Genomic DNA, 14911 nt, shown 5'->3' with positions numbered 1-14911 from the left:
TATTAATAAATCCTGGCTTTCACATATATGGTTCTTTGTACATAGAAACTGAATTAAGTGCTTTCGATGTGTAAGTGTGATTGGGATGAAAGCTATACTGAGCCTAGCAAATGTCTTTTTTTTTTTTTTTAATACAAAAATGTCTTTTTTATACAAGGACAACTCCTAATGAAGTAACAGCAACTGAAAGATAGCTCTTACTCATCAACTTAATGTGAGATTGTATCCAATGAACCATTCGGTCAACTCTTCATCACTTATTTGCTCATGCAATTTTATTTCTCAGTCCCGATCGTGGTAATCTTGTGCAGTTATTTGCTGTGCCAACAGCTGTTTTACAGATGTTTAGGCGAGCTATATTATAAACCACTTTAACCACACAAATGTATTATGGCAGGAAGGCATAGTGCCTTTTATGCTGTAAAAGAATCATGCTGAGCCCCACAAATATTTAGAGAACTGGATGCCTCTGTCTGGCAGCTAATGTTACCATGAATGGCATGGTGTCCTCAAAACAAGATTATGGGGAATAGTGCCACCCTCGTGATATCTCTGTGACAAAGCAGATGTAGGAGAGAGATTACAAGTAATGAAAATATAGCAGTTCTATTTTAAACTGCCAATCAACCTATTAGTTTCCACATCTTGTATGTGCTTGAACAGTTAAGATTACAGTAGCAGTTGGTTTCATTGTAAAGATGATAAAAATTATATCATACAAGAAAGATACACTGTCTTATAATACAAACTACAGTGCATACAACACTACTTGTAGCAGTTCCAAATCTTTTCTTTCCTCTAATTTGAAAAACATGACAATTTGGTAGCCCAGTTGATCTGTTCCCTGCAGTAAGGAATGATCTTGTTGAAAGTCTCCAGGTATTCAAAAGAACCACTGTCACAGGTGAGGTCCGTTTGGGCTATTTTCAAGACACAACACAAGGTTGAGCGGTTATGAATCTACCAGACAAGAACAGTGAAGGACTTCCCTGAGATCATCCACATGCTATGATGTTTGAGGCCTATGGAAGGTAGGTGGGATTTTAAGACTCAGAGGAAATGAAAGAAAAGCATGATACCTAACGAGGAAGAAGAAAAGCCATATGAATTTAGAGAAAATCAACCTAACTTCAATTCCTGGAAAAAGAAAAAAAAGACCATCAAGAGCTGACACTTGGAGTCATATCATATACTTGCAGTTTTCCTTATTGTGGAGAGGAGAAAAAAAAATGCTAATGTGAACTTTAGTCTCAAATGCTAGTTTCTTAATGCAGGGAAATGTAATTATTTCCTCTAGCCTATACCACAGGTAGCACAAGTAGTTGAAAAGCTATAATATTTAAGTACCAATAATTCATAGCTACTAGAACATAAATGCAGCTAAAGGTGGGTCTCTGCTCTGACTTACATGATTGGAACTTACAGTATCTCTGACAAGCAGCATCAAGTGGATGTTGAGTATAAGGACAGGTGATGTATCTCATCTCTGAGACCTGAAAATCTCAGGCTTTAAGAGCCAGACACAGTTCCCATACGTTAGTAGCTCTCCGGATTTCTCTCCTAGGTTTCCCTTGAACTCCTGTGAAAACATGAAATGATTAAATAACGGATGTATTAGGCAATTCCAGATTAATCTACTTGATTCCAAAACTACTTTGGATTTTCAAAAATGAAGCACATAATGCTGCAGCACTGTATGCATGAAGTCTGAGATAATCCAAGGTAGGAACTAAGAGCTCTTCAGAGAACATCATTAATTTTCAGTTTCTCAAGACTAATGAGCTGAAACAGGATGAATACAGTAGCTATTACAGGTACAAATAATCAACTATCTAAAAGCAAAATCAGTGGTATGACAGTTTATCAAATTCTCAGGAAAGCTGCAGAAATGGAGTGTGATACATTATCCTACTTGCAAGATTGTACAGTTTTACATAATGAATAAACAGACTGTTATATGTATTACACATATTTCTACATGATAATGATGAGTGTTTTAGCTGGAAGACCACATCTAATTTCAAGTACTGTACTTCAAGAAACTGACATAAGGAAAATCGTTCTGGTGGTTGGGATACATAAGCAGTGAAACACTACTCACTGAGGCTGTAAAATCTCCCCAGGGACAGTGACATAAAACTGTCTAATCCATTCCAAAGACCCGAGTTCATTTCTGCTGCCCTTCTAGCCAAATGGTAGCCTAAGTATTTCAAGCTGAGTGGGAAATCTCAAAATGAGAGAGAGACGAAGTGCCTCAGAACATCCTTCAAATAAAGAAGTCTGGGACTTTATCAGTACCAGCTTGCTTCCTGACAGAAGTGCAGCCAGGTTTAATTTCTCTGATCTTCTCCAAAGTAGTGAGCAAGCACACTGCATTAGCAAAAGTTCAAGTTTTATTAATGTAACAAGTATGATCTGGTCAGTATTATCTCATTCAATTAGATGGAAAACTATACAGCCTAATTTAAGTGTCCATGTGTCTGGACATGGCTTACGAGAGGCTGTATGCTGCTTCTCTTTAATTATCTCATTTTAAATTCTAATGTAATCGGACCCCAACCAGCCACAGATAACAAAAAACATGAGAGCAGTGGGGGAAATAATTAATATGATTTAGCATTACACTTGGGAAGTCAGTGGGTTTTACATCATGACTTAAAGGAGTTATCTGTACTTTCTCTCACTGGTGGTGCAAGAATGGCTTTTCTGTTTCTCTCATCTGTGCTAGCTGAGCACAAACCTCTTCAAGAAGGACAGCACTTTTTGGTTGCAGGGAGTTACTCTGTAGCCTATTATTTCAGAAATGCCTGAATTTCAAAATGAAAGCTTTTATCCTGATTATGACCTGAAGAATCTCTGCTTATCTCATCAAGTCACTTCTAAGATATAATGGAAAGAAAGCAAGCCAGTATGTAAGTAAGAGCATTCTCTAGTTACTGTCTGTGGAATATGAGAGAAAATTATGACATGATTGTGTGCAATCCAGTGCACAGATGTATTCAAAGAAGATCTGAATACATCTCATGAAGAAGACAGGTTGATGACGATTTTTGTTTGTAAGTTCTCTAGAGGAACAATATATTCTTTGGTGGATCTGCATTAAATCTCATCAGCAGGAATGTAAGTAACTTTAAGCATAACTGAAAATTAATATCAGAGAGCTGGGGCAGGGCTGGCAGGAGAAGAGCAGTGCTGCTAAGTTCAGTGGTGCTTCAATATCAGACTACAATACTCTATATACATCTAGCTCTGGTCTCAGTTCCTTGGTAAGGGCAAGGAACTCCTGAAATCCAGGTTCAAGATACGTAAATGTAATACAGTATCTTAAACTTACAGGAAACTACATTTAGTCAGGAGAGCCCAGCTGGAGCTGAGTCACCCTTGTGAAGCTCTGCATAGAGTGTAGCATAACACAGATTACGACTGTAGGAAGAACTCACCCTTATGTGGATTCCATACTTACATACGCACTTAGCTTACAGAGAAATGCCTCCTTTACTACATGACATAAGAAAACTTGACAAAAATTTCTGGTGGTGCTGTTGACAAAAAACCTGATCCAGCTCCCAGCCTTTTTCTGAGGGACAGTAACCACAGGAAAATAAGGCTTCCCAAAAGAAACCAAAGAGTCAGTATTTGATACAGTCACACAGATCTGTAAAATATCTGCTATTTCCCATGAACTCTGGAGTGGGTGAGCTTTCTACTACATGAATACAAACACGGGCATTCAAATTTGCACTACAAATTTAGAATAGTCACTTGGACATTGGTGTAAATGCTTCAGCTCACTGATGTGAAAACATACTTGAGTGAACAGCTAGAAAACTCTCTAAAAAGCAGAATAGCTAAAAGCAGGTTTGTATCTGAAACAAATACTACAGTGGCATAGCTTCTTCCAAGCACAGAAACAGAACAACTCAAGTCTAGAAGCAGAAGAGCTACAAGAACCGTATATGAAAGAAAAAAATGAAAATAGAAAGCTAATCTGCGTTGAAACCTAACGCTGAAACTCTTATTATACAGACATAGCTTGAGTCACCTGCCAGCTTGAAACTTCTGTTGTGAAGACAAAGAGTCAATATTTCTAACGCAACAAACTTATATGACTCAGCAAACAGTAAATATACAACACACCCGTTACAAAAGTGAATGTTATTTACTTGTGACATGGGTGCATGGAAATACTGCCCAAAGACCTAAACAACAATTTACATGCAAGAGATTATTAAGAAATTATTAAGGCAAAAACCTTTCCATGGTCACGTCCAAATGGAAAAAAAAAGACCATCTCCAACATCGCCTAGCTTGGAATGTCCCTCTCCATGGGAGTATTTCTTATGAACAAGAAATAAATAAGCTGAACTACCCCCATCTGTCATGACAGTTCATGGTTGTCAGGGGAACAATCTGAAAAACCGAGCTTGGCTTATGATATCAGGTAACATAGCACTTACTTGCCACAGAGAAGGAAAGACTAGAGCCGTTAATCAGGACCAGAAAAATAAATTAAAAAAAAGAAACATGACATTTAACTCCTGAGGCTGGCTAGCTAGCTCATCAGAGATCCCAACTACTTTCATTCAGTCTAGAACTCTAGATTGGAGTTGTCTCTGTGTTTCATTGCTTCTGAATGTAAATTAAGTTGAAAAAATGATACATTGTAACAGGTTTCCAAGCATTTTGCTAATCACTTCCTGTTCATAAGCATGCATGGACTATATACTGTACACAGCACCCACCTATTACAGTACTGCAAGAGTAGCTATATTGAGGTTACGATTCCTCCCTTCCTCAGATTTCACGTTGTGATGGTTGCTATGATTGTAGCTATTCAATGGCAAACATAGCTTTTGTAATTCATGGAGGGAAATGTATTATTTTAGGTAAATGGATCCATTAGACTCATGAATAATCAGTCTTTTTTTTTTTTTTTTTTTTTTTTTTTGTGCAAGGAACTCCAATTCATTTGATAACACCCCATTATAATATGCTGGGTTTTTTTTTAAACACCTCTACAGTCCCCTTGTACCTTGTACAGTATTTTCTGCAGACAGCAGTGTGAAACTCATTCACTGATGGCATTCTGAAAGTAACATTTTGCTTTGGTACTCTTGAGTAACAACTGGTTTATACCAAAGAGAGCTCTTGTTCACATCTAAGGACCAAAGCTAAAGGTAACCCTTGCTAAAGATCAAGGATATGTCCTGATAATTCTCAGTATCATCCATTTTCAAACGTTTGGTTCATTTATTGCATTCTTTTCCTTTCTGATGGAGTACATCTTAACTTCTTCAATAATGCTGCTTTGGATGTTTTGCTCCCTATTTTCTTTCCCCCATTCTGTTTCAAATGTGTTCACTTTACCCTGAATTGATAAGATCAGGTTCTGATTTAATTTTTCATTGATACCAAAGGGGCTGAAGATTTTACTCATGATTTTCATTAATCTGTGCTACTGTTTGTCAGCTGCTCACTACATATTCCTTTAATGCCTTCCAAGTTTTTGCACAGGCACAAGCTTCTAAACAATGGCTCTTTCCTGCATCCCAGTTCCTATTCAGAACTGGCCACATCACTGCTATTGCTATTCAACCACAACTTAGGGACTAGCTTGTCAGCTTGTATAAAGCCCCAGGCCTGGTAGGATACCAGGAAGGTATCTGCTGTTTTTAAAGATCTGCTACATATTTTAGAGGATCAGCCCATGGCAGAACCAATATAAACTGTGGCCAGGGTTCTGGAATCCCCACTAATGCCATTAAGTAACGGGTTCATTGCAGAGATCACATCCAGAACACTGCAAAAGCAATGTCTCCTTACAGAGCTGTGCTGATACATCGGCTTGGAACAACTTTCACTTAGAATAACAGTTGATAGGAAAATCAAAAGGTGTAGCTCCATATGCCAAAGCCTGTAACAGACACATTAAGCACTTACATTGGCAGTGAATGAAACACTCATCTAGAGCTGTCTGAAGTTATACAACTGTTTACACAGTTCCTTAAAACATTTTATCTTCTTTTACAAGGCATTATCTGCTTGATTTTGACCATTTATATGCTTCAGTCCCAGCCCAGAGTGTAAGCAGGAAGGCCACCTCTAGCATTTGAGCAATTGCTCTCAGAAGTTAATATCCTGAGAAAAGATTGTATTTTCTACTTATGTCTAGATTAACAAGGTTTCTTTGCCAGAACTCATAACATGGACAACAGGTAGGACTCTAGTCAACCTAGTGTAAGAATTCCAAAAACCAGTATGGTGACATCTCCCCTCCACATGGGACTACAGTTAATACAGGCAGTGCACAAGACCACATTTCCAAGGTCCCTGCCAAGACATGAGGAAATCAATAAATCCCTCTTCTTTTACCTTAGGACAGAGCTTGATTTCCTGCCTCCCAAGACAAGCTTGCACAGCCATTCCTCCTTGAAAGCCCCTCCTGGGGCTTCTGTTTCACCCTGTGTTTTTGTGCACGTGCTTTTAGCAGAAGGAAGCATCTTGGAGCAGCCTGCAAGGCCTCCCCAGCCCACATGGCACTTAAAGGGCCTGTCTGAAAGCAGAGCTGTCATGAGGAAAGTGGTCAGGCCCAGGTTCCTTTGGCATGGAGGTGCCACCGCTCAGCCCCATGCCCTCCCTGGGGAGGTGTCAGGAGGCCCCACTCACACCCAGCCCGTCACTGCCTCCTCATGCACGCAGCCTCACCTTTGTGTGAGCTGTGCTGTGTTTACCCTCCCACTTCCTTGTCGCACTGCACTATGAGGGCCATAAATTGTACGGCTGGCACAGCCAAGCCCTCAGCAGCGGAGACAGAAGGAAGAAGAGGAGGGGGATGGCAGCCAGCCCCCCGGCCCTGTGTCAGAGCACCCCACGTGCCACCGTGGTGGTTGGGAGTGCAGCCCTTCCCCAAGGGATGGTGCCGCTGCTTGCAGCAGCACTCTGATGCTCACCAGCCACCCTCATGGTCGGGGCTGAGTGCACACCAGGGGAGAACAAGACTTACTTCCCATTCTTCTCAGACTTCAGAGGTGGCAACGTGACGGCCCTGCGTGTCGGCGAGTCGGTTGTGCTGGGCTTCGTCTTCCTGCTGGCCTTAGTGGGCAACATCTGGGGCATCTGCCTGCTGGTGTGGCGGCAGCAACGGCTGTGTGCTGCCAACTACCTCGTCCTCAACCTCTTCTGTGCCGACCTGCTCTTCATCTCCGCCATCCCGTTCATTGGCATCGTGCGCTGGACCGAGACCTGGGTGCTGGGCGATGTCATCTGCCACATGCTCTTCTATGTGATGACCCTCAGTGGCACTGTTGTCATTGTCTCTCTCTCAGCCGTCAGCCTGGAGAGGGTCATCAGCATTGCTCGGCTGCACCACACTGCCTTCCGCCGCCGCAAGCTGCTGGCTGCTACCCTCTTCATCTGGGGCTTTGCCGCTATTGTCACCTTGCCGCTCTGCTGCTTCTTCACTGTGGTGCAGCTGCCCAGTGTCACTGGTGAGGTAAGGGTGAAAGCTGGATGGCCATCCAGCACATGTGCTTGCCTCTGTACAAAGTGGCCATGCATAGGTTTTTCATTCTGGTATTTTGAAATGCATGCAAAAGTATATCCAACGTGACACTCAAATACATTATTAAGTCCATATGTTTCTATCTTAAAGTTGCTGTTAGCATATGATATGGAATTTACGGTAGTAGTAAGATTGTGGACAATTCATCTAACTTATCTATCTGTACACATGTGGGCTTTTAAAAATATAAAGTAATACAGTAATCGACAGCTTTGCTTGAATGGGAAGTTTTCACAGATTCTATTTAGGCTGCAGTCAATTTTTCCTTGGTCACACAGAGAGATAAATAGAACATAAGCGGAAAAATAACTGTGGAATGTTCATTTTCTTCTTTTTCCTTTGCAAACAGGAGATTCATATTTGTACCTTGGATTGGCCCAGCCATGCAGGAGAAATAGTCTGGGATGTGACCTATGCTGTTGTTGTTTTTTTAATACCAGGATTAATCATTATCATCAGTTATTCCAAAATCTTACAGGTATTTTTAAAACTTTGCTATAGAACAAATAAACAGTAATTCATTAGGCATCAATGTATCATCACTGTATATAAATACACCTAAAGAGTATGTGCATTATTTGCTCAAGTAGAAGAGCATGTGATTAAAAAAAAGGCATTTCAACCTGTAAGTAACAGTCTGTACTTTTCAGCTAGGGACATACTTGAACATCACATTACCAGAAGTCCAATATAAAGTTTGTCCTTCATTTATATATAGTATTTAATACTCGTATCCATTTATGTGTTATTCACATTTAAAGACTGTCAAACTTTTAAATGCTAAAAGACTTTAGTGTCAGAAATAATATAAAACTGCATCTTGCATTCCTTAAGCTTAAACCATAGGGACTCACAAGAGAGTTGTAGGAAAGCAAAGAAAAGCAGGACTAGAAATAAAAATTCTTCCCATTTTAGATCTACTGATTTTCTGCTTTCTGCATATGTCTGTAGCTCACAGGTTTTATTAGAGTACTCTTACATCTCCACAGCTTCTGACTTTGCAGACGAAGACTATAAACTAAGTACTCTGCCTCCATGCTCTTTCTGAGTAGGTGTTGAAATATAAGGCCAGGACACCAGGCATCACAGTGTATATTCTAGATACCTAAATTCCTTAAAAAAAACGTTTTTCATACCCCTTCCTCTTCAAAAAGCTAAGTGGGAAAAGAATCAGAAAACTTGAAACTAAGTGCTGGAATGCCTGTTTTTTTTTTTAGTAACAACAATATTACTGGTTCCTCTATTATGCAACTAAACATATTATTTATAAGGAACATTTTAAGTTTTTGAAAGAAACTGTAGAATACACAGATTATTGAGCAAGGAATTAATTGGTGAAATGGTGAGCACCAGGGGCTGTGAGTAAATGAGGCAGAGCTAGATGTAGATGTTACCATGAACCTATGACCTACACTCCAGGCTCTGCATGTATTGTTATCGATCGGGCTCATAGTCAAAATCATAATCTCTTCGTTTCCCTATGCTCTGACCTCATAACAATCTTGAGGTAAATGCATCAGGCAAACATATTCTAATGAAGCAAAGTACTTGCCTTGTGCAACCTCATACTAGCTGTAGGGGAAGAGCATACAGTAACTCAGTGGAGATTCTGAGTCTGTTGAAAGAATTGCAAAAAAACCTGCATACCATGAAATGCCACAGTCCCAGGTCAGAGGTCAGGACAAGAACAGTGTTCTTGCAGACTTCAGATGAAGCTGGTAGATTTAGAAAACACAGTGGTATATAGGGAGCTAGAGGCCCAAACATGTATTCAGATACTGGATTACAAATCAGTCCCATGCTGCTATGCTTGCACTTCTTTTCCAACTTGATAACACAGATGCTAGATTGTGTTACCATTCCTCCTGAACTGAAAAAGGAATGAGGCCTATAGCAGGTTCCCATATGTTATAATTGGATCTTCTCTCTCACACAGCTATTCAGGAAGCAACCAGAACTCAGCTGGAGAATATCTTAATCCCTGAGTCATTCCCAAGAACAGATTCACTCTAACTTTGTGAGAACACTCTATGATAACTACACACAGTATGATGCTGAGTTACTGCAAGCACTTCAAAGCATTTTTGTATTCAGATAAGACAGCACCAATGATGATGATTGACTACAAAGATAAGACTTCTAATTTGATGGGAAATGTACTCTCCAAAGGTACCTAAAGATAATCAGAATCTGAACATTAATTTTTTGCAATACTCCCACATATGACAGATCAGAAGGCACAATTTGTTAACTGAATTGTTTTTGCAGTGTTTCTTCTCTCAGGCAAGACTCAACCCCTGTGGATTTAGAGAAGAGGCAAGAACCAATAAAGAAATTAGTGCTGGGAGGACATTATTTGTATATACATGACCTTTAAGTTTCTGGTCTTCAGAGCATGGTCCAGGTGCCCACTGTAGTTATCAAGATTCATTATGCTAAGCACACCAGAGAGGGATCCAAAACTTATCACTATCACCCCACTTCAATTGAACATTTCATTAAAATGCAGTCCTAGTGATTCTTGCATTCTTAGTTCTAGCCCGTGCAGTTCCATCAGGAAATACGAGGGATATTTTCATAGGACAGATACAAGGCCTGCTGGTTGAAGAGATTCTTTAGTTGTTTTGAAAACTGGAAGTCAAGGAGGGCATTCAACTTGTTTCTTTCCACTTTTTGGATAAATGTTTAAAAGTCTGCACTCTTATAGTCAAAGTGAGTATCAGTTAGTAGTATTTTACACAAAGCATGTCCTTACGAAGGCAGACAGTGTTTGCTCATAAGTCTTGTACTGAATCCTTCAGAGTTAGCCTGATTTCTGGATTTCAAGTAGATACTGCAGGATATGATCAAGCTGCAATAGTTTTACATATTTAAAACATCAGAATCCTCTGCCTACAGAAGCAGCTCATGAGACTGTCTCCTCAGGATTAACAACTACTGAGAAGCCCATTTTTCTATCACAGGTTTTGATCTATACACCTACATTCTGTTGATAATTTTGCCAGAAGTCTAGAATCTTAAATACTTATTGTAGGCCATCAATCTCTGTGAGAATGTCAGAAAACCGCAGTAAGACTAACAGTTTTCTCAAAGTCTATAACCATTATCATCTTTAACTAAACAAGGAAACTATTAAGTGTTAGTATTAGAATTTAAGTTACTGGTAATGGCATATATCACACATACAAGCAGAAACAAGGTTCTCATGCTTTTGAATTCCTACTTAAACACCAAATTAACCCAACTTTTTGAAAACACCCCTTCTTTACCCATGCAGAATGTAAAAGGGCACCTCAGTTATTTAGTATATTTTTCAAAATATTTCAATTTTATTTAGTTTGCAACAGATACACAGATCCATTAGACTTTAAATCTGCCGTGCAAACATCAGTGAAGACACTGAGATCGGAGTTCTGGATTTAAAGTTTTCTGCAAGCCCTCAAGATTCAACATTCTATCTAATGACAGATGAGATGCACCCATGAATAGTATAGTCCCCAAACTAGCCATACGCTGGTCTATTACATCAGTCAGTAAGCTTACAAGACACAGAGAGACTTTCATAGTGATGAAAGAAGCTGTAGGAATTCAGAGTAATTCACAGAATGCAATTCTGATTAATGACTGAAAAACTAAGAGTTTTGACAAAACTTAAAATCCCATTCAAATTTAAAATATACTATGATTTATGATTCATGCTGCTTCTAATACCTACCTTATAATACCAGCATAGCAATCATACAATTAGATTTTGTTCGTTCTTGTGCATCAACAGGATTGCTAGCTATGTTCCAGTTTGCATTTATGGAAAGATCAATGGATTTATTTAGATAGAGCAAATGAAGTCATAAATTGAAGTTAATGGGATTTCATGAGTAATTAAGGCTCTATTTTATGCTGAAATTTTATGGCTTGTGAAGAGCCAGGCAGAGAACTCCCGGCTTCAATAATACTGATGTGAATTCACAGCTGTGAGGAAGAAAACCTTGCTAGTAAAGTAAAAATGTTGAAATGGAACCATTAACAAAAGTAAACATGGAATTCTGCAATGCCTTTTTTGTGGTCACTTTTAAAAATAGAAACATCGTATACCGAGATCAATTTTGGCACCTGTAAAATGTATTAAGAATTTTTCTATAGGTGTCAGTAAATGTTACTTTCTTCTGTTTTACTGCAGATTACAAAAGCATCAAGAAGAAGTTTAAATGCTGGATTGGCCTACTCAGAAAACCATCAGATTCGTGTTTCCCAGCAAGACTACAAACTATTTCGAGCCCTCATTGTGTTGATGATCTCCTTCTTCATCATGTGGAGCCCAATTATCGTAATTATTTTTTTTATTTTAGTCCAGAACTACAAACAAGATTTAAATATTTTGCCATCAGTTTTCTTCTGGATAGTCCTATTCACATTTGCCAACTCTGCTGTCAACCCAGTTTTATATAATGTTGCCCATTTCAGACGTAAATGTCAGGAAATTCTCCTCTGTTGTACAGGGAACCCTGTAAGTACTGGGGCTGGTTCGGAAACCTCTGCAAGAAGTAAACGTGAAAAATCTCATTTATCTGTCATTACCAGATAATTATTTGAAGTCTGAACAGTGACTCGTTTTGGATATCAGTGTCTATACTATCCCAGTTTGACTAGGTTATCATGCTATAGCATTATATGCCAAAGGAGGCCAAAAAAAAAAAAAAAAAAAGCATTCCAGAAAGTAAAATCATCTTGACCTCACTGCTTTGCCTCAGTAAGATCTGCACAATTTAATCCAATGGATTGAACTCTTCGCTTGTACTGGAAGAAAATGAAATATGGCAGCAAACTTGGTGAATGTAAAATAGTCAAAGTAAGTACTTAGTAGAATTAAATTTTATGGGAGTACATTTCCAGTTGGCAAAAATGTTATTAATTTTAATAAAGTCATAGTGAATCTATATCAAGAGCAGATCTGTACTGTCTTTACTCTTTGTTTTTACTGAGATCAACTTTACAGTGAAAATGTACATCTTCAGAAGTTTTCTGCTCTTGTAGACTACCAGAAAAAAAAAGCCCCTGATTTTACAGTTAGGTAACTGTCTACATACAAAAGGGTTTCAGCCGATGAGATTATAAAGCTTTATTATCAGCATGTGAATTATTGTTTTAGTTCCACCTTGAATTAAGTGGATATAATGCCTACTAATTTATAAATAAAGAATAAATAAATGTTTACTTGTCATGTGAAAAATAGTTATTTTAAAAAGATGCATTTTTTATGACTTCTGTAGTCAAAAAAGTAAGCAGTGATACATACTGTTATTGGAATTCTTTTCTCACTTCTAAAATGCAATTGGAAAAGATTTTCAGTATTTACTGGGGAAAAGAAAAAAGGCATTGTACTTCAAAAGAAAGTAAAAGTTTTAGAAGCAAATACAAATATTTTGATTTTTAATTAAAACACTGTTAGTTAGAAATTGAACCCAGTAACAAAAAAGAATAAATTCTTAATTTGTTGTCAACTGTCAGCAATTTAAAATAGTGCATTATAGCAACAATTTATTAATAAAAACAATGCCTAAATATGTACAGATGTGCATACAGACAATTTGCATCCCCTGTAATCCAAGTTTATTAAAATGTTTTATTGGTTTATTAACAAAATGAGCTATGCAGTTCAGATAAATATATTTTAAATCTAAATGAAGCCATCAAAAATCTTTTTAAAAGAGCACCTGATCAATGTATTAACTCTACATCCATGGTGCTATTACATGGTTTCCTTCCATACTTATGGATGTCCTTAAGAGCAAAATCCTGAAACACACACACAAAAATAAATAAATAAAATAGAATGAATTGTTTTTCATTCACATTAGGCAAAACACAAATTTCCATCAAACAGTCCTCAACCAGACCAGTACTCGGACTAGCCTAACATACTGACTTTACAGTGGAGGAGCACTTTTTTGAGTTTGACAGATATGCAAGGAGCCTCTGTAACACACATCTTTCAAAGTCACAGCATAGCAGCTGAATAGGTACACTTTATTTTTGATTAATGCAAAAACATCCTTTACACCCCTAAGAATCTCATTAGTTTTTTTTGGTTTTTTTTTTAATCTTCAGAAATTTTAACTCTTGACACGTGTCATTTGCAGGGCAGAGAAAAAACAAGAAAGTATCCTACACTTTATACAATAAAACACATCATTAGCTTTCTGATTGCTGCAGCAAATGTAGCAGCATTTTAATTATGTTGTTTGATGCATCATACAGATGTCTTTCCTGAACATACAGGTCAGAATTCAAGAGCATCTGAGTGGTTATATTTTTCCTCTGAAGCTTCATTATCAAGTAGGTATCAAAATCTTGTTTAATCTGCATCTTTGATTTCTCTTAAATCTGACAGTCTTAAATACTTTTATGTTGCTTCCAAATTCTCATCAAGACAAAAATTTCATTTTTCTTGTTGTCAGACACTTTTCTGGTGGGAGGTGTCCTTGTCCCTGCCTATAGCAGAGGGGTTGGAACTACATAATTTTAAAGGTCCCTTCCAACCCAAAATGTTCTATGATTCTATGATTTTTCTGGGTCACTAATGAGGATACTGAACACCACCAAGCTCAGTAGATCTTTCATGCACCTTTTTATCAGGACATTTTACTACATGGCGATATATTACTGTTTGTAGATCAGATGAGCAGGTAATAGAGACAAGACTTGACTGTGTTCACCTGTTCTGACTTTCTTCCTAATACACAGAAGTTCCTTCAGTCAATCTGTTTATTCCAACACATTATTTAGACAAGCCTTTTATCTTGATTTTCAGATTTCAGTGATGATGATCATACAGTGCCTCTTGGTAAACAGTTCCAAAGGTTAATGAACTTTGGAGTTAAACAAATAGCTATTTATTTCTGCCCTGAATGTATCCAGTTTAAAGTTCCATCCATTTTATTTTATTATTCCTGTGCTTGCAAGCCCTTTACTAGTCGGTTCTTATTGCTTGTGTGGATAAGCACAGACTGCTCAGGTCAGTCTTTAAACTCTTTCTGATGAGAAAAAGATGAAGCTCTTTCAAACACTCACTGCTGGACACATTTAACAAACTTTCAACCACTTTCTTTGCTCTTCTTTGAAATTTCTAATTCATTCTCATATCCTTCCTGGTTATCAACATCATTAAACATGACATATCAAGCAGACCCATGCCAAGCATCTATGCCTCATATGAGTCTGTAAACATCCATGACTTATGCATTCAAGAATCCCATTAACTCTTTTGTCCATGGCACTATGTTGGGAATCCAGCTGACTCACCTGAAGATACTCTGTCTTCCAGAATGCAAAGGTACGAAAGGAGGAACAATG

General features: G+C 38.1%; 1 protein-coding gene across 1 annotated transcript; it reads left to right on the top strand.

The window, feature by feature from the left end:
* Window positions 1–6870: 6870 nt before the first annotated feature.
* On the top strand, window positions 6871–12143 carry FFAR4 (free fatty acid receptor 4; the record flags this gene model as incomplete). Its single annotated transcript, XM_079535966.1, has 3 exons — window positions 6871–7492; window positions 7911–8039; window positions 11739–12143. Exons 1-3 carry the CDS (start codon window positions 6962–6964, stop codon window positions 12141–12143), a joined length of 1065 nt encoding a protein of 354 aa, XP_079392092.1. The 5' UTR covers window positions 6871–6961.
* Between the last annotated feature and the right edge of the window lie 2768 nt (window positions 12144–14911).

The sequence above is a fragment of the Tetrao urogallus genome (genome assembly GCF_951394365.1).
Source record: "Tetrao urogallus genome assembly, chromosome: 5".
NCBI lineage: Eukaryota > Metazoa > Chordata > Aves > Galliformes > Phasianidae > Tetrao > Tetrao urogallus.
Note: the sequence above shows the minus strand (reverse complement) of the source record. Positions and strands in the feature narration are given on the sequence as shown.